We start from the raw sequence: 21959 nt of genomic DNA on the forward strand, positions 1-21959 counted from the left end.
TTAAAGTATAATCTACCCATTTTCTGTCAGAAATTGGGAATGTCCCTGAAAATCAGGGAGAAATTGTTTGGTATGGCAGGCATGAAGGACAAGCATGGGTCTTGGGAGATGGAGGATAGGGATCAGATTTCAGGGGACATTAGAGTATAGCTGACTTCTGTTTGTAATGAAAGACCTGCTAGAGAAAAAAAAAACAGGAATTTACAAAGTCTTTTTGCTGCTTGCATCACTTTACAATTGTTTTGCTCTGTGATATTTGCATCTATAGCAGTGCTGTGCTTGTATTTATACACACACCCACATGTGTTGGAGTGTGGAGTTAGAAACCATCCCTAATTAAAAAAGCACCTTCTGAGCCTCCGTTTAGTATGCAGTGCATCCACCACTCAGATTATACAGAGAGGGCATTCACATTTAATCAAAGAGTTAATTTAAAAAAAAAAAAAGAAACAAAACAAATCACTAAAGGTTTTATGAAAACATTACATTTGTAATGGATACCAGTGCAAGCAATGAGGTCTGTGACAGGAGGTACTATTAACTAAGCAATCATAAGTAGCAGTTATCTTGCAAAGAAAGTGTTTAAGGTTTGATGGTAAATCGACTCATTGTACTGATCCTGAATTTAGCAGGAACATATGCAGCTCAAGATTGACAAAAAATTTTGAAATGTGAAGGCGGAGTCTGATTAGAAATTAAAGGCAGCAAGAATGGAAGGAAAATTGCATGGTATCGTCATTTACTGTTTTTAAACTGTTCATCATAGGGTTTGCCTTTTGTGTTTTTATCCAAATCATAGCAACCAACATCAACTTGTAAGTTTTTTCACAAACAGCACTGAATTAGGCTTTTTTTGAGCATAAACTTGTGCAGTGAAATAGAAAAGGTCATGTGACATCTCTCAACTGCACAGATAGAAAGGGTCATGTATCATACCTCTCAACTGTACAGCTTTCAGCTTGAGTTTTCTTTCAAGGAAATTCCTCAAAATTGCAGGGAATACCAATCAGTACATATTTTGCTGAGGCCCTTTGGGCCAGAGTTAATTATTGTAGATTGATCTTTAAGTCTTTTACCTCAAAAATGTTAATTTTCTATACTAGTGCTATTAATATAAACATGGAAAATGGTGTGTGGTAGGTTACGTAGGGCAAGAATTTTTTGCAAAGTTCATTAGGATTATGACATGATTGGAGACATAGCAGCTTATAAAAATGTTGTGCTTAAGCACTCACTACACTAATTTACACTGCAAAAACTGGACTTGCTGCTGCAAGGCAAAATGCATTAAGTACATTGCAGAAATAACACGAGAAATCTGCACATCTAGCATGAAAAGTTATTAACAAGGTAGTCCAGTGAACTTAACCAGCTAAAATGAGTAGGAACAAACAGATGGATGGGAAACCATACTTGAATATGACTTGGGCATGTGCACTCTGTAAAATAAATAAAAACAACAAACCAGCAAATGCTCATTAGACACAAGATTAATCTTCAGTAAGGCAGGAATGCATAGGTGATGCTTGCATGCAAGGGATGGTGCATGCAAGGGATGGTGACATAGAAGTGACAGCAGACCAGCAGTGCAGATGAGAAGGGTACAGCATTGCTTCTTTCTATATATTTCAGTTTAGCCTCAATGGCCTGTAGTAGAGCACTTATGGAGACCTGCTGATGGCCGAGGACTGACCAAGGTCACCTGCGCTGTGTCTGTCCCATATTCTGTGAGCATGGCATTCAATCTGGGATTATGCAAGGTTTCTAACATGAGTCCTCCTCCTCCCCCGGCAAAGATTTCTTTATCTCCTTATATGCCCTGGTGATGTCTTTGCATGGCAGAAAGCTGCTATATGACCGCTGAGGATAGAACAATATCTGTGCCATAATGCTGTCCCATGCCATTTGTCTGCATTTGGTGTCAGAGGATTTAACAGAAGTGAACTGTCATTCTTTGAGCACTGCATTTGGGAAGCTATCCAGTAGACCTTTTCTAGTGGCTCTTTTAATCTGTGATAATTGTCTTTGGTGCCAGTGGCATGCCACATTCCTCACACTGCAGTAGTGGACTTCACAAGCCTTTGCAAACCTTACCACCTTGTGTGAAGGCATACAGCAGGACACTGTATTCATTGCTGTCATTTCACTACTGGCAATACACAGCTTGTGCTTTGTCAGCTATTATTCACTGCCCTTCATAGCCTTTGGAGTTTGTGTTTATCTCATGTTGTTCAGTTATATCTGGAATGACTTGTTCTCAACCTTTGATCCTGGAATGACAAGCAATCCATTGTCCTATCATATCCATAGTTTCTCTAATAAAAGTCACTGAGAAATGTGTTCATTCTCAGCTCTTGCAATACCTTCTTAATAACAAACTCCCCTTCCCTTCTCAACATGGCTTCTGCCCTCACCATAGCACTGGCACAGCCCTTACTTCATGCCTTTGTATTCCTCAAAACAAGAATGACAGTAGATTTATTCACAAACAGGTTTGCAAGGTTACGTTAGTCTGTTCTTCTATTTGCAAATTTTGCTAAATTGGTGCCCAGGTTTTTGGCCAGTTGTACCTACTTTTCATGGGTCTTTGTCCAGATTTTTGACATTTCCGTGCGAGTGTAAAAATACCCCAGTTGAGTAAACTGGTGGTTAGTGTTAGTCTCAAACCCCGTACCTTAGGTACAATGGAGCATCAGCCTGAATTCCCTAACCATACCACCACTTGTGATTCCATGTTAGACTCATAACGTTTGGTCTGTTCCTGTTAAAATTTGTGGTTTTCTGGCAAACCAGAGAGAACTGAATTCAATAAATAATGATAGCCATCCAAGTTTCAGTCTATCTTTCAGGAAAGACATTGGAAACACAAAACATTGTTTAAATATGGTTTCATAATGATCTTTATAGAACTTATGTTACTTTATTCCTAGTTCATAGGTTCATACTAGGCTATCTGCCCAAGGGCATTTATAAGCCTAGCCCATAGTTATGTGGCTTTAGTTTGAATAAAAACTATGCCTATCATTTTTCTGTGCCTCTGTCAAGCAGTGACACTGAAGTAATCCCTGGGGTACATCTGCGATCTCCCATCCATTGGTCAAGATTCCTCTTGAACAAGGCCAGCGAGGTGCTCTGCCTCACATGTACCGGGATTTTGTTCCACAGTATAGGGAGTCTCTGGGTGATGAATCTGTCCCTCCAGCATGTTCTATTTATAACCGTGTCAAGGTTTAAGTCTTCTGCCCTTGTGGTTCTGAGGGATCTAGATTTTTTGAGGTGAAGCATATTCATCAAATCTGGGTTTGACATGACCTTATATGTCAGGCACAGGTCAGCTCTGAGCAAGCGGTATGAGACTGAATAGAGCTGGAGTTCTTTCAGTCGGGCAGCATAAGACATATTTTTGAGACCCTTTATCCTTTTGGTGAGGAACTTTTGGGGCCTTTCAAGCTGCAGCAGGTGTCTGGTCAGATACATTCCGAACGGGGCATTGCACTCAATCATAGGTCTAATGAGTGATGAGTACAGGGGGACGATGACCTCCCTTGATCTAGATGTGAATCCCTTCATGATCAGGTGGGCGATATAGAAGGTTTTCCTAACTACTTTAGCAACATGAGTGTCAAACGAAAGGCTACTGTCAACTTGGGTCCCCAGATCCCTGATGACTTTTCTGTGCTCAGTGGATTGCCACCTATATGGTAGCTAGGGGTAACCTTGTTTTTCCCGAATGGTATGACTATGCATTTTTGGCGTTTAACTTCAGGCCATGGCTCTGGCACCAGTTATCCGTTTCTGTGAGGCCCTTCTGGAGGATATCTGTGTCAGATGTGTTTTCGACTATGGCCAGTTTGCAGTCATCTGCAAACTTTGTCAGCCATAACCCTCCTGTGTTTGCTTGTACTTCAGAAAAGTAGATGCCGAACAAGAGTGGACCCAGGACTGAGCCCTGTGGGACACCACTTGTGACAGGCTTTGAGTCTGACATGGCTCCAGCAACTCTGACCCTGTGGGTTCTGTCACTTAGCCAGTTTGCAACCCATCTTGTGATGTATGGGTTTACATTCAAGCTGATGAGTTTTTCGATGATACCCGAGTGGGGTATTGTGTCGAAGGCCTTTGCCAGGTCGAGGTAGGCTGTATGGACCTGCCTTTCCCTCATCAATGGCCTTGGTGACTGTCTCGAAAAAGTCAACCAAGTTTAAGAGGCAGGATCTGCCTTTGACAAAGCCAAACTGGGTTGGATCCAAAGTCTGCAAGTTCCCTATGTCTTTATTTACATAGTGTTAGTTAAATGCATATATGATCACAATTACTTGAACTAAATTAATTGCTACACTTCTCTGCTTTGAAAGAACTGATTGCATTTGCCAAAAAAGCGCTCAGTCTGTAAATCTACCAGTCTACTGATTTTCTATGTTTAAATCCAACTCCTTTATTTTCTGGCTGTATAAGGCTGAAGCAGTTAATTTTATTTTTATAAAAAATAATGCATTTTAGTTTTGCAGTTTGCACAAGTAAAGTTGGACACAAGTTTAAATATAAATTTTAATAAAACACTAGTTTATTGTGTGTAATATTTTGTCTGCTCTTCAATTTGCGTTTAAAAGTTGGTATCCCACAATTCCAGCAGAGTGGGTACAGTTACATAATTACATATGCAAATTGTATGTTAATCAGCATACAGATTTGTACATATTTTTCACGTGCCTTTGTCCAGATTTTAGGATTTCAGGTTGAGAGGTATGCTTAGGATGCCCTGGCAAGCCACATGACCAGGGTTTTTGCTGCACAATGGTCAGGCTGAACAAATTTGAACATCAGGAAGAACAAAGCTTCAGGAAGGCTAGCTGTTCAGAGGTAATGCATTACCTACACCTACCCCCTTTACTTGTGGATCAAACTGTCTGGGAAGATCTCTCTGATGTTGCATTCTCAAGAACAAGTTTTAAGAAAGAGTAAACTCTCAGAAAAAAAGTTAGTGTGTGTAGGTGTAATAAAACTTTATTCATTAGTTTGTGACTAGCCACTATCACTATCTTCCACCTCACTTGTTTTCAAACATCTCACTTGCAAATCCAACGTTAGCTCCTTTGCTGCTACTGTTCTCCTTATCTTACCTGTACATTACATTTCATTACATTTCCTAAGCTCCATTTTTTCTTATGGTACAGCTCTACTTCTCTTCATTTGCTGGTTAAGCTACTACTTTAGTGTTCATATTTGTTTTTGTTCTAATGAAGGTTTACTATACACATTACAATTTTTCTCTGCTTTGTTACCAAGTTTGTAACTCTGTTGAGCCTGCAGCTGGTCAATTTTGGTCAGTTTTGACTATGGTAAAAAAGTAAAAGAAATAAAATAAAACTAAAGTAATATTTTCTACTTTGTTTTCTTTATTTTAGGTTTCATATCCCCAAAACTGGTTTCTACAATATTCTGTACCTGGTCTTGATGACATACTTTTTGCCAAAAGTGATCATGATCACCAAAGGATGGCCTAACAAAAGTGATCATTATCACCAAAGGATGGCCTGCATCATAGTGCATCATATTAAGTAAGGGCATACAGTGTAACTTCTCACTCTTAGGTGGTTAAAGTCAGTGTGCCCCTAACTTTACCCAGGGGTTCTGTTTTTGAAGAATGTAATGGTATATTTTGAAAAAAAAAAAAAAAAAAACTTGAAAAAATATACCAAATCCATCCCCTATGCCATTTCATCACACTGTCTATTTATCTAGATTATAACATTAAATTTGCTTAATGGCAGGAGGAGAAATTCTGTCTAGCCTGCTCTTGTAAGTGCTGTTAACATGGTCTCTTTTCTACCCATCTTGACATACGCTTGTAGCACGTTCCCAGCCCCACTGAGTGTCTTAATGGATTCCTTCTCTACCACCTATTCCAGTTTTCCATTGCATGGGTTCACATGAACACACACTTACTGAAAAATACTTGGAGATCCAGAGAAAGGTTTGTCTGTAATCTTCTACTGGTGTTCTCCCTTCACTATACGTTCCCCTGATCAGTAAAACTTAACATCTTTGACAGATCTTGAACATAAATAGGTTCCATGTCTCTTCCATTTTATTAATAACAACTCTAGCTGCTCTAGCCTCTGGCCATTTTCCTCATTTCCTTGATCTTCCTTGTAACGTTCCTCTGGACTCCTTCCAGCAGCCTGACACAATTTTCCTTAAAATGGCCTGCAGAACTGCACACAGTACACAAGCGGTTATCTGAAGCATTACCACTCTGCTTCTGGTATTTACACTGTACCACTCTCCTATCCCCGATACACCTTGGTATTCTGCTTTACTCTTACCACTGCTCAACTCCACTCTCCATGGCCCAGTCCAAGTATAGTCAACACCCGGAGAACCTCTTTCCACTCCTAGCTAGTATGTCTACCTTCAGCTGCTGTCACCCAAGTGCAGTATTCTGCATTTGTTTGGAAATTATCTCAACTACCACCTTCCTTCCCACTTAAGCTTTTCCAAATTCTTCAAATTCTTCCTCCTCTGTGCCATTTACCACTGTCAAACTGAGGAGGATATCTCAGTTACCACAGGGAGGGTCTAGGACAAATATACAGAAGAGGCAGGACCCAGCGCAGAACCCTATGGTACTCCACTGCTGATTTCTATCTTGATAGGTCTGTCCTCTAGAAGTGCAACCAGCAACCTTCCCCTCAAAAAAGTCTCGGACTTCCTCTGACACTTAAATCAAAAGGCCTGTATTTCATGAACAGCTTTTGCTCCACCACCTCATACAAAAGTGTACCAATCTTGTTGCTGTCCACTACTCAGGCTCTGCTACACTAGCCAGCGATCTTGTTGAAGATTTCCTTCAATGGGTCCGTAAATATAGTGGCTATATTTCTGAAGGCTGTGGAGGGCAGCCTAGCTGGTGCTTGTGCTTCATCTTCTTTAAGTGCAGACCGCTCACCATGTGTCCTGGTCTATCCCCCATTCTGTTCTGCCTCTCTCCAAGCATGGTATCCTCCCCTTGATCTCCTTAGTGAAGACAGAAGCAAAGTACTCCTCCAGTACCTCTGCTTTCCACCCCCACTCAGCTGAATTCTCCTCACTTGAACCTTTACAGAGCCTAACCAAATTCAAATCACACCCTCCCTTCCTCCTATGCAAAGAGAAAAAAACAAAACAAAAATACTTTACTTCTCTTGATTCCTTCTGCTAAATCCTTTTCAACTTGAGCCTCAACTGGCTTTACCTTTGTGTTGACCTTCCTGCCCACTCTCTCTTCTCTTTCCATCTCACACATGCTAGTAACCTTACATTCCTCTGTGACCACACTGGTCACCCTGTCAATTTGTTTAATCACATACTTCACTGCTGAATATTTCATCTCTGCTCCATTCCAAAATACTTATTCCCTCTACAAGATTCTACTTTTTTCTTTAACTCATCCTTGACCACTTCCAGCAAAATCCACTCTTCACACACATGATCTTTGTCCTTGTATTTTTACCCTTCCTCCCTATTTTCAACCATACAATGACAAAAGTCCCTGTTGGCTAGCCGTTCCTTAACCTGGACATACATGACACAATCTGCACCGTTTAGGAACACACACAATTCTATATTTCCTGGCAATGTCAACCAGCTGGCTACACTCCCTTATGTCCAAGGCCTCAACTCCTACTCCCTTTTGCCTGGGTCTTGGAATCTCTCAGTCTTCTCAATATATCAGCTTTTTACTACCAAACCTTTACATTTTGCTCTAATCCCTCATATTGCTCTCTTGTCAAGAGGAGAATGTACAGTAAAAATTCATCCACTCTCCTCCCCTCATCTACCTTACTACCTGAGCAGTTAACAGTTTCTGACCCTGTCTGCTCCCTTTTGCATTCCTAATTTGGAGTTTCTAGACTCTTACTCTCTCCCCAGCTCTTCCCTCTCTACCATTACGGACTCTGTGCACAGACATCTCCACATCTCCTCAAGGTTTGTCACTGGTCAGGTTACAGACACACGAGACAATGTCAACCCTCCCTTCCTACATCACTGCTTGCATGTCTTGTTGGTGAAGCTTCCAAAGTGAGTAGCCAAGATGCAGAGAAGGTGTTGACTAAGAGAACAGGGGAGGTTGTACTCCTCAGGGAACCCATAATGAAGTTAAACAAAAATTATATGTACAACTAGCCTGTTATTTATGACTTGGTATAATGGTTTTTGTTTTTATACAAAGAACACCATATTTTGAAGCTGGAAGGAAAAGGTTCCACTTGTTGAACAGAAACACATATGGGGAGGAATTTTTGAATTAGTTTAGCAATGGGTTAAAGAGATTTGTTTACTCAATTACCTATTTGTTTAGCAGGGTACTGTACTGTACTGATCTAAAAACTCATTTTCAGGCACAGACCAAGTAAAAAGCTTACACAATGAAACTAAATACATAGATATGTCAAATTATAAATATAAAAGTTCCATAAAAAGATACTCAGTCCACAACTATGAGAATGTTTTAACTGGCACTTTTCATGTTTTTGTACTTATGCTTGACTTTATATTGACTATGAACTGTATTTTTGATTTTAATAAATATTTCCCATCATATTATCCAAATGCCTTCTGCTGCAGAGTACAGCTGCTACCACACCATGTCATGCATCACCCTTATGCCTATACTTAACACCTACCCTCTGTTTCTATCACCCTTCTTCAATCTTAGATTGTCCACTTCCTGCCTAAAACACAAATTCCACCTCTCCTGTTTCTGTCACACACCCACATTCCATTGGGTTTCAGAAGGCATCATCACTGAAGTGTACCTTTACAACCCAACATTAAGCACCACTGTCCCTCCTGGGCAGTTTTGCCTCTCTGCCAAGTCTCCCTCCATTTTCGTACCAGTCGTAAGCCTCTTTTTCACTCTGTGTTCTGAGTCCTGGTAGAAATACTTCCAAGATGGCTACTTTCCAAGATCTCTACCACAATATTTCTACCTTCCTGGCCACTACCACCTCATTTGTCACTTCTGACACACCACAGGTGCCTACTTCACCACCCGAAAACTTGTTGTCCTATCCCCTCCATAGCGAACACTTCAGTTGCTTCTTCCCATGTTTAACTCAGTCTAAGAAATGAGAGTTCTTGTCATTGTCAGCCCTCCTTTTTATCCACGTATCTCCTAGTATTTTTTGCAATGAAGTCTCTGATCATTGCAAGCCCTTTTTTTTTCTTACTTGCTTTCCTCTGGTGTTAGACACATTAAGAGGTCCCTCCTTTGTGGATTCCCTAACTGGGTTAATCCATTCTGTAAATCAAAATTTAACATTTTAAAAAAGTTCCCACTCATAATAACAGCTCCATCCAAGACAATACCATCATGACTAAACACACTTTACTAAATGGGTGAGATCCTCAATCAGCACTTACAAGTATACTAGTATATACCCTGCCCAGCTTACAGAGAACAATGGTAATCCTGACACATTTAGCAGATCTCTTTCTTGTATCAACTAATATGGTGAGAACACATCTGATATGTCAAACCAATAAAGGTTTTTTTTTTTTTTTTTTTTTTTTGAGAAAATCATTTTTCCTATTAAAATTAGGAACCAAAAAAGCAAACCATGTAAAAAGGTGAAACAGAATTAAGTATCACATTCCCAGATGAATAAAAGAAAACACATGAACAACTTCGATCCCCATTGGAGAGAGAATCAGAAACTAGTTGGAATATGTCAGAGAACACTTTCTTCAAACGACTGTTGGTGAAAGGTTTTGGATAGATCCTATGTTCGTTAACTTTGGTTTCCTTAAGAGCAGTTTATTTTAGAAAAGAAAAGTCTTCAAAAAAGGGGTGCATCAGTGGATTTCCTTTTTTTTTTAAGTTATGCTTTTCCTTGCGACTGCAAGAACAGTCCCAAAGTAGTGAAAGACTAACCTTATTCAAAGCAAGACCATTATTAACATTAATACGATTAAAGAGTTTGATAGTGAAAAGGAATAAGAGAACAAACCTTTTAAAAAAAAAGTCATACAACTATAAAAAGACAGTTCCACCGGTGGTAAAATAAACAAAAAACACTGAGGGGGAAAAAATGTCAGGAGCTCAAGAACCAAATTAGCATGTTAATGGCTAAAGAAATTAATTAAATCTAGATTACACCAAAATTTTTTAAGAGGCCATGTATAAAACATACAAAGCCAATCTGCTTTAAATTCTTGCATGCCTCTCCAATAAGGTACCTTCTTTTGGATCTTCTGGTTGAAATGAATTCCAAGCAGTAAACCATCAGAACAAGGTAGATGCAGTAGAAGGAATATCCCAGGAGAGAAGAGCAGAAGTTAGGTCCTGCAGAATAGTGTAGTCAATAACTGTAGGCAATAACTGCAGTTAAAAAAAATCAATACCTGGAGAAGGGTAGCAAATTAGACCAACGATCATGACTCCATCAAATGGCCCAAGAAAGGATGGAACCAGTCAGGGGAAGAAAACCCAGCAGACAATCCATGGAAAAGCTGCTACAGTAAACCTCCTTCTCACTCAGTACACCAAAGGATCGGCAGGAATTCAGCATAATTCAGAGGCACAAGGTACAGGTTTTCATTCTCACTTTTCTTAATAATCTTCTTTCGGCTGTTCCAGTTAGGGGTCGCCACAGCGGATAAATCTATTTCCATTTCTTCCTGTCCTCTGCATAAACATCTTTATTGAATTATCACTTATGATGCATGCAATCATACATTTCAATAAATGAAAAACTATACTTATTTTCAGTTGCAAACATTATACCCAACATATAAATCTTTTATACAGTCATTGGCAGATGAACATTACATAGCTCATTCAATACCTGCCCTCCTTTAACCTTATTAATCCTGAAAACATCTTCAGAAACAATACACCTCCAAAAAGCAAACCTCAAATTCCTTCAGAAACATAAGCACCACGAAATTCAAAGGAAGACACAGAAGTAGCTGACATCCATCTTTATTCTTTCCATCCTGGTACCTCGGCTATTCGCCTTCAATGGGACATACTTTAACATTTTCAGAGTTCTTTTATATATGCATTAATTGGTTAATTAGGCATAATTAAACAACTTAATGTCAAACATTTAACTCTTTCACCACTGAAACCTATTCCAAGGAAAGAAACATTTCCATTATTTGACAATTTAAAATTCATTTTTTTCTTTTTTTCTCCACTTACAAAAATTTCTAAATATTAGTTTCACAATATATAAATATAAACTACACACTCCAAACTTAATTAGATAAATTTCCTTAATACAATTAATTCTTAACATTTAAACATTGTATATGAATGTAACAACCTATTACTCATTTTAACTTATCAATATTACAAAACTTCATTTTAAACATATATTACATCACAAATAAGTTAAATTTTATTTTAAATTTCCAAATTCATTCCATTAGGGAATAAAGTATGATACTCAATGATCATCCTCTGTTCTAACTTACTTAATGCTGCTTTATAATTTCCTTTACTAAAATGGGGCCTGGCTAGAACACTAAACCTAAAACTATCATTCTCACCATTATGTATACTACAAAAATGTGCAGCTACAGGACTCTCTAGATTACCCCTCCTTATGTCACCCAGGTGTTCCAAAATACGAATCTTAATTTGTCTAGTAGTTTGCCCAATATACCATTTTGCTGGAACACAATCACAACCTAATATGTATGCAACACCTGTTGACCTACAATCAAACCTTTCAAAAGCAGTGTACCTCTTTCCATTTATTTTCACCCCGTGCATATTTTTAGTTTTATTGCAGACAGAACATCTCCCACAGCTATACATCCCTATCTTACCATCTATTTTAACTTCAACTTTCCTATTCAAAATCTCTTTTAAATTAGGATACCTTTTATAGGAAAAGGTAATGTGTTTGGGAAAAAGGTGACCTATTACAGGATCTTCACTCACCACAGGCCACAAATCTCTAATAATTTTTTCCATAATGTTTGAAAAGTTCGAATACTTAGATACAAAGAACAACTTGTTTAACTCGGACACATTTTCAAACTCAGATGCATGCTTATGCCCTCTTCTCCCAAATGTTTTATTTTTACACAATCTATGTTTTATAGATTGAAGCTTGTCGTGCTCGTATCCACGTGAATATAGTCTATCCACAATTTCATCACACACCTCCTCCCATAGATTTTTGTTTGAAGTATTCCTTAAATTCCTTTTAAATTCTCCTTCCGGTATAGCCTTAATCAAATGTACTGGGTGCATGCTGCTGGCATGTAGAAAATTATTTACTGAAGTGGGTTTTCTATATGTTTTATGCTCAACTAAACCATTTACCCCCACATAAAATTCTACATCAAGAAAAGGAATTCGAAATTCAGATACGTGTGCCACAAATTTTAAACCATGGTGGTTATTGTTTAAACTCACCATAAATTCATCAAAGAGACTCGTATCTCCCTTGCATACAAAAATCAAATCATCAATATAACGTTTAAAAAAAACAACATTAACAAAAAATGTATTCTGAAACATGAATTCCTTTTCGAACTCTCCCATATAGATCACTGCATAACTGGGAGCAAAAGCAGCACCCATGGCTGTTCCTTTTGTCTGCAAAAAATATTCTTTTTTCCATGTGAAGTAATTATGTGTTAAACTAAACTCAAGCAAACTTAATATAAATCTAGTATATGGCCCTTCTCCCATCATTTTGTACACTGCTTCCAAGCCCCATCTGGTCTTAATGTTGGTATAAAGTGATACAACATCAACACTGGCCCAATAATAATTCTCTTCCCATTTGAGTCCCTTTAAAGCCAAACAAACATCCTGAGTATTCTTAACATGAGATTGAACCTTAGGCAGAAATTTCTTTAAATGATGGTCCAAGAAAATATTAACCCTCTCAACAAAAGACCCAATCCCTGAAATAATAGGTCTACCTGGAGGATTGGTAACATTTTTATGAATCTTAGGAATTATATACATGTAAGGGTCTCGTGGTTCCCTCATAATCAAACTTTTTACATCTTTCCCAGTGAAAAATCCCAGTCTTTCACCTCGCTCCAGTAGCTCACTAAGTGCACTAGAATAAGAATTAAGAGGGTTACTATCTAACTTTTGGTAGGTGTCATCCAATAGTAAATTATTAATTATATTCTCATAGTTTTCACTATTCATAATCACCCAATTGCCCCCCTTATCCGCCGGTTTGACAACTTTATCCAATTCCATCCTAAATCTTAAGGGCCAACCATTCACTTTTACTTAAATTAAAGATCTTTTTACACATACAAAAAGCTTTATGTGCCGATTCAAACTTGGCCATAATGACATGTTCAAAGGCATTTATTGCCAAAGATTTCTTAGGAGGCATAAAATTACTGTCACCTGGGAAATGGGGAACTTCTAAGTGACCATATCCACCTCCAAAATCCCCTTCCATGTTAGATTCCATAGAAAGCTCATGAATATTCTCATTTTCATTCCCATTTACATCCAATTCCAAACCTTCATACTCATATGTACTTAAGTTTAAAAGGGTTTCATCCAAAAGACCAACATCTGCCTTATTTATACTTTTATCCTTTTCATAAAAATAAACCCTCAGATTTAATTTACGAATAAAGGCTTTTACATCAAAAAGAATGTCTGAAATGGACGGTATTCTAGTAGGTACAAATTTTGTACCTTTAGAAAAAACACTTAGCATTTCTTCAGACAAGGGAAGATCAGAAAGGTTAATCACATTTAAACCATTACTGGCAGTGGTACCAACATTAAGTACCACTTCATTTTCAACATTACAATATCAGTAATGCTGGTAAGCTCACAGGATATATTAAAATCATCCTGATGTCCATCCTGAGACATAGCTAGTTCACTGTTACCCTTAATGATATCACTCATAACTTTCCCATTCATACTGCTATCCCCATAACATTCACAAAGAGGTAGGGACTGGGTATGTGTTGTGTTACTATGAACATCTTCAAATTTACCAATAAAATCACATACAATAGCATCCATATTATTTTCATCAGGTTGCATATTTTCACTACAGCCATCATTTCTCAAATTGACTGTTTGTCCTAAGCCCCTCCTTAAACCATTACTAACAAACACATTAACATCTTCCACATTCAACATCTCCTCCATAGAGATACCAATCAATTCAGACAGTACACCTTCATCACATGGTTTCGACACTGAATCCAAAAAACTAGAGCTAGCAGCAGTTTGAAAAGACAAAGGAAACATTATCGTACCGTGTATTAACCAAACCATTGGAGCATTCAGTTTCCGCAACTGCTAACTGCTCAATGCTCCCACATACAGGGGCAACAGAAGCATTAATACATTGTAAATCATCAAAATTATCTAAACGGTTAATTACCGGAACAGCAAGTTGCTCAACACTCCCATTACTATAAATGGTTCCAAATTGGTCGGCATCATCACGTACAATGTCACCCCCCCCCATTATTTGCATCAAGCTGCATGATTTTTTTTTAAAATCATCATTCTCCATGCTTACTGCTTGTCCTAAGCTCCTACTAGTATAGCCACTATCTGAATGGTTAGCATCCTCCACATTCAACGTCTGTTCTACAGTAACATTAACAGACTCAAATAATGCACCTTCATAACATGATTTCACCACTAAATCCAAAGAACCAGAATAATCAGTCATATGAGAGGCAGGAGAAACATCAATGTGTCGTAAATTAACAATGCTATCTAAACGATCATTTTCCAGTTCAACTGGCTGCTCAACAATCCCACACTCAATGGAAAACATGGCATCAACACCACATAAATCAACGCGACTGTCTGAGCATTTAGCCAGCCGCTCTGCACTCCCACACACACTACCAGTCAGCGTAGAACAATCTCCCATACCTGCAGTATGTTCCAAAACAATATCAGATAACGTACTAGCATTTTTACGTATTTGTGCATTAAATTCAAATGCGCCAATATCTCTAGATGAACTAACAGCTGGAAACTCATCAAAATGCTCATAAATATATTCACTGCCCATTTTGTAACATTTTTTATCAGTTTTAACGGAGAAAAACAAATTTTCATCCTGAAATTTAACATTAAATGGCGCGCTTGCTAACGAAGCACGCTGACCATGCAGGAAGTTTAAAGTCAGTTTTTTGGCCGATTGCTAGCTTGCAAATGACTTGTCTTACCCTGTTGTTTTCTGGTCGATCTGGTCTGCACATTGTATGTCCTATTCCGAGAATTCTGTCCTCTTCTGTTGTCTTCACTCATTTCCACATCTTCAACTACAATATCCTCAAAGGACACACTTTTACGGCTACCCCCAGTCTCTACAGAAGAACAAGAGGAAATCTCTTAATTTCCTCCTCTGTATTTTTTAAAGTTCCTTTGGAAATGGCGCCCTCTTCTGGGCCAATTGTAGATTTCATTTCTTTCATAGTCTAACATCTCTGTTTAATTTGGCCTTCTTCCTGGCCATCACTTCATTTTCCACCTTCTTTAATTTTTCATTTATATATTTGAACTTAGATTGAAACACAACTGTAGAGACTTTACTTTTTATCTCTTGTTGTAACTCAATAATTTTACAATGTAAACTATCCATAGTTCTTTGATTCTTTTTGATCAAAATTTTCAGCCAGTTTAAACAGTCTTGTGCAGCTTGTCTCCATTCAATCAGCAAATCATTTTCATCTTCCTTAAAACCTCCTGCAGGCAATTTGTCTATACGCAGACCTCTAGGTGTTACATTCAGCATCACATATTTCTCAAGTAGTTTAGAATCATAGAAAACAGTCATTTCTTTTGCCATAATACGTTCAAGATGCACAAATTCTTCAGAACAAAGTTCATTGCTGCCCCCAGTCCACAAATCTGAAAATGTTAAAGTATGTCCCATTGAAGGCGAATAGCCGAGGTACCAGGATGGAAAGAATAAAGATGGATGTCAGCTACTTCTGTGTCTTCCTTTGAATTTCGTGGTGCTTATATAATCCTCAAAACATTCTGCATGTATTGTTCCCACAAATCTCATTTTTTCCTATACAATTTCCTCCTACCCTTTTCTAAAAATACCACTTTCAGTTATTTTATCTCCGTTACAAAATTCACTACTTCTAGTATGGTGCGTTTAGTGTTTGATTTCCACTTTCTAATAAATTGCTTTTTTGGGGCAGCCACCAGAATTACTCTCAGCAAGCCCTTGCCATATTTAGGAAATTCCATTTTTGTATCACAGCTCAAAATTTTCTTAGTATTTGCTCACCCACTACTTCTTACTGCTCATTACACTACCAAAAAATATGCTCCCAATTGTCTCTTTCTTCCCCATCACACTTCCAACATCTGCCTGGGCATTCAACTATCTATGCAAACATGCAAACACTTCCAAGCAAAAATCCTAAATATTCTACACTTTGCTGCATATTTGGGAGCCATACATACACCCTTACCAATTTGTGAATTGCTTATCCATTCTCTTCCAAACCCTTTCTAACCTACTCCAATTCTTGTAGTAATCATGTAATATTTTATATGCCCTACTAATTATTAATTGAACAGCATCTTCTGCTCTAAAATTCTAAAAAAAAAAAAAAAATTTTAAAAATTTTAAAAATGCAACCGTACCAGCACAGGTCTTTCACTTAGGATCACCTATTTTTTTTTTTTTTTGCCTATACGCCCATATCAATCTTTGGCAGGGAAGGCAATCTCTAGCCTGCAGTCCAATTGTATTGCTGGCCTCTTACCATTCTATAACCTTTACCTCAGAAGGTATTTGCTCCTTTGCTAGTTTTCTCCAGTAAATTCCAGCCCCCAGTTGTCTATTCTCTGTACACCTAAATTCTAGTCACTCCTATTGGCAGAATTTCCTTTCTCCATTCCCAGGTTTCCTTAGTTCTTAGGATACTTTCTGATAATTTCTGAATACAATATTTATATGGTTACTGTTACTCTCTTAAGGATCTGCATCCAAAAATCTCAGACTATTTCTTGAGCCTCCCCCCATCTTTTATCGTCCCTTTCCACATCGAATGATAGCTTTCTACTTTTGCTATACAGGAGCCTTAACTGTGTAGCTCCAAAATATCTCTTCAAATCAGATTATCCTAAACCCTGTTCTATTGGAAGTATCAGCATCATCCCCAGTACAAGAAAGAAAACAACTCCCTCATTATTTCCTTAACCAAGGGAATCAAGAAACCTTTCTCCAGCCTTTTGTACTACATCTACCTCTTATCCGAGCCCTTCTGGACAACTAAGGAAATAAGCCTCTCCCTAAAAGAACTCTGTACCTCATCCCCAGTACAAGAAAGAGCCAAACAACTCCCTCTATTTATTTCCTTAATCAAGGGAATCCAGAAAGCATGTGCATTTGAAACTTGCTTTAATTAAATAAGTAATGGTGCCTTAACCCTACTAGGTGGTTAGTGCATGCGTCCCATCAGGACCGCCATCAGCCAAACCCTCCTAACACTGCCCCCCCCATACTTTTCCCTATCCCAGCTTTTACTAGCAGCCAAACTTTCCTCTCTCTGTTTTCTCCCCTATCTCGGAAACACTCACTGTGGTCTGTGCTGCAAATAGATTTGTCCACTAGATACCAGCCTGTACCCACTCTTAATATTCCCTTTAGCAGAAAAATAATTTAACCACCTTTACTATTCTACTATAGCCTGCCGTCAATAGTCCCTTTACCTCCGTGCATCTCCTTATCCTTCTCCCCATCACCCACCACTACAACTTCCTTCCTCCCCTCCTGCATATTTTCTTCTCCAAACATACCTTTCCTCTGAATGTTTTCTGGACTTGGATTCTTCCTTCACTTTTCTCTCATCTCTACCTATATCTGATTGTCTCGCTCTTTCCCCACTGCACCATCACTTTTCTTTGCTCTTTGTACACCTCGAAGCCCTTCTCTTCCACAACCCCTTCCCTTCCCCACTGATCCCCCTCCTCCACCACTGGTCCTGGTTAAGCTCCCTACAGAAGCTGAACCCCATCTCTTCGCCCCTCGAGGACAGTGCTACTCTTTGCCCCTCGAGGACGGTGCTACTCTGGTCATTACCTGCACTCACCTCATCATCTCCCCCCCTCTCATGCAATATCCACCCCAGACGTATCATAAGCACCCATACTCACAGGGCACCATCTTGAAACACCCTGCATTACTCTCGGCTGCTGCGTGTCCCCTGCCCCAGCGTGTTAACCTCCTAGTAGTTTTTTTTCCTGTTTTTCAACTGTTGTGTCTTGTCATTGTCACGTAAGCACAAGCTCTCTGCATTTTTGTGCTGTTTAAGCATTGCAGGCTGTCTTTTTTCAAAACAAATGCCAAACTGTCTGCTCTTAAATAATAAGCACTCCTACCCTCTTATCTCTACTAACAATACTCTTGGAATCATGTTTTTGGAATGCAATAACTTACTATGTAATTGTATTTGATATCCTGTGAATAGCGAGCGTATGTACATGTAGCTGAAATCAGTAACTCATTTATGCATCTGTTTGCTACTGTAACACATTATGGCTCAGTTACTGAGCTCCTTGTTTTATTAATGTAGAACAGTGCATCTTCCTGGGTCTAACATATTTGTGTTGGCAGTTACTATTTTAAACACTTAATGTTAGTCTCGGGCTAGTACTACATCTGATTATGAGAGTTTACACTGCACTAGCGTGTTAATGTGCCTAACGGTCCTAACAGTATTACAGCAATACATAACTTGTCCAAAGTGGTATTTTACTGCTAGTTTTCAGCTTGGTACATACAACGCAGCTAAAATTTATACAGATGGTGTGCTAATACTACTGGTTTAATTGTAAATATGACTTACTGTTGATGCATTACTGGTTTGGTCACCTATAACTTGCAAATTCACCCTTTTACTCCCTCTGTAGCCTTTCTCCAGCCTTTTGTACTAGATCTACCTCTTATCCGAGCCCTGCTGGACAACTAAGGAAATAAGCCTCTCCCTAAAAAAACACTACCTCATCCCCAGTACAAGAAATTACCAAACTCCCCCTTCATTTATTTCATTAACCAAGGCAATCAAGAAAGTACGTGTGTTTGAAACTTGCTTTAATTTAAATAACTAATGGTGCCTTAACCCTACTAGGTGGTTAGTGCATGCATCCCATCAGGACAGCCAGCAGTCAAACCCTCCTAACACTGCCCCCCATACTTACCCTTATCCCAGCTTTTACTAGTAGCCAAACTTTCCTCCGTTTTCTCCCCTATCTCGGGAACGCTCACTGTGGTCAGTGCTGCAAATACAGACTTGTCCACCAGATTGCAGCCTGTACCCACTCTTATATTTCCTTTAGCAGAAAATAATTTAACCACCCTGACTATTCTGCTATAGCCCGCCATCAATAGTTCCTTTACCTCCATGCATCTCCTTATCTTTCTCCCTATCACCCACCACTACAAACTTCCTTCCTCCCCTCCTACATACTTTCTTCTCCAAACCTACCTTTCCCTCCTCTGTTTTTTTTTTCTGGACTTGGATTCTTCCTTTACTTGTCTCTAGCTGCTCCATTCGCCTTTCTGGCTCAATCCGCTACCCTACCCCCATTCCCACCCCCACATCAATTACATTTATACGTCTATACACCCCACCCCCCATTACCTACATCTGACCTCATTTTCGCTCTCCTAAAACACACACCCTCCTTACTACCAACCCACTCCACACACCCTACATTTACATATCCCTCCCCTAACACTCAACGTATACACCCAACTCAGTCTCTCGCCCATGCAAATACTACATCTCTTCCCCACTGCTCTCCATACCATCCAACACTAACATTAATACTGACAAACCTAACATCCCTAAACTCAGCTCATCTATCTCCCAACACTACACCAATCACCAATATACACACTCCAACTTTAACCTCCTACTCTAACATATTTCCAAGCCTTATTCAACCTCACCCCATTTTCCTCTTTAAACAAACAACTTCTAACCACCTATCCTCATTCACATTAGCATACATACATTAGTCTTACTTGGCACATAAACAACCTTTGCTAACGCCCCCTATCACTAAACTTGCTCTCTCTATATGTGGAAATACTCACCAAAACCCGGGACTCAGTCCCACTACCCCCAACAATAATTCCCTTGGATCACTACAATTCAACACTATTAATCTCCAAAGCATTAGGAATAAAATTCCAGAATTCCATGCTTGGATACAACAAACTAAAACCAGACATACTTGCCACTACTGAAACTTGGCTAAAACAATATGTCAGAGACCCCGAATTCCTCCCACCCAGTTACTCCTGCCTCAGAGCAGACAGACAGCACAAAAAAAGGAGTCAGCATTACCTTATTTTTCCACATAGACTTTCCATTACCGCCTATTCATCTCCAATATCCCAATTCTCAAATACTGAAATACTAATCACTTTCCTAAACTTATTAGCATATGTATTACATTGTACCTACCCAAGGAAATAATACCCCACTTCTTGGAGATCTTAGCTTGGATCTCCTCAAAAATTAACAACGAAGCAATCATACTCGGTGATGTGAATATAAATTGGCCCAGTCAGGTAAACAGCTCCTTAACCTCCCGATATCGACCTCTACAACTTTACCCAAGTAATCACAGATATAACCAGATCATCTAACAACAATAGTGGCTCAATCATAGACTGGATCCTTGTTTCTGACCCCAACAAGTTCTCCAAAACAGGGACCCTTCACTGCAATATCAGTGACCACAACCCAGACTATGCCATACGTGAGATATCCCAACTACCCAACCAACATCATTGTATACTACGGCAAAGCCTTACTAAACTTCAACCAAGACATTTTTATTGACCATCTAAAATCTATAAACTGGAACATACTAAAAACCCTTCTTCGAGATGAAGCGGTTGAATTCCTTAAGTCACCCTTCCTAAAGTCCAAAACTATCATGCTCTTTTGCGATGCAAAAGGGTAAAAACAAAAACCTGTATCTGGCTCTTAAAATGTACCAAGCAGGCCATGGTCGCAAGAGACAAAGCCTGGAAAAAACGGCATACAACTGCCAATCTCTCGACAGCCAACAGTACAGGCACCATTGCAATAAAGTCAAACGTCTAGTTATCAACGACAAAAAGAATCATATCAAAATTGCAGTGCAATTTCAAACAAAACCCAAAGCAATTTTGGGCCTCAATATCTACACTATTAAACCCTGCCTCAAAAAGTAATTGTCCACACCCCGAAAAAACACCCCTAGAAATTGCCACAATCTTTAAACACATACTTTGTTGAAACTACAGCCAAACTAACTGCCACATTTCCACCCCCACCTTCTCAAACCAAGCCCTCCACAAACTAAAACCACCCAGAAGATCCATCCACTACCAAATTTTCTCTCTCCAATCCCAACGTCTACTATAAACAAACTCCTGCTTAAAATGAAACCAGGAAGCAATGCCCCTGACAACCTACTCTCAGAAAACCTAAAAATTTCAGCTCCAGCCATATCTTGCACCCCATTAGCATACTCCTGAACAGGTCAATTCAGGAATCCTATATACCCCACCATCTGGAAGAAAGCCTACATTCTTCCCCTACATAAAGGTGGTAATAATACAGATACCTCAAACTTCCATCCCATAGTTATATTGTCACCAATCTCTAAAATCTTAGAAAAATGCATAAACTCCCAGCTCCAGCAATACCTTTTACACAATAATCTCTTTCCTTTCAACATGGTTTCTGCCCTGCTCATAGTACTACCACTGCTCTCCTATCCTTTACAAAATACTGTTCAAGCATGCAATGAAGGGAATTTTGTCTACTCTCTCTATTCCTGGATTTGTCCAAGGCATTAGACACCATTTCCCACTCTCTACTTCTCTCAAAGCTCTCAGCTCTGAACCTGCCCCCACCAACTCTGCTCTGGTTTTCCAACTACCTATCCAATAGAAAACAATCCACTAGAT

General features: G+C 39.0%; 1 protein-coding gene across 1 annotated transcript in view; it reads right to left on the reverse strand.

The window, feature by feature from the left end:
• SARDH (sarcosine dehydrogenase) overlaps positions 1 to 21959 on the reverse strand; it is a 2624838-nt gene that overhangs the window by 2507773 nt on the left and 95106 nt on the right. The window contains exon 6 of the mRNA XM_044058055.1: positions 15308 to 15328. Within this exon, the coding sequence (XP_043913990.1) occupies positions 15308 to 15328 (21 nt within the window). The remainder of the gene's footprint in view (positions 1 to 15307; positions 15329 to 21959) is intronic.

This window comes from Protopterus annectens, chromosome 16.part0 (genome assembly GCF_019279795.1).
Source record: "Protopterus annectens isolate FY-2018-M chromosome 16.part0, PAN1.0, whole genome shotgun sequence".
Classification (NCBI taxonomy): Eukaryota; Metazoa; Chordata; order Ceratodontiformes; family Protopteridae; genus Protopterus; species Protopterus annectens.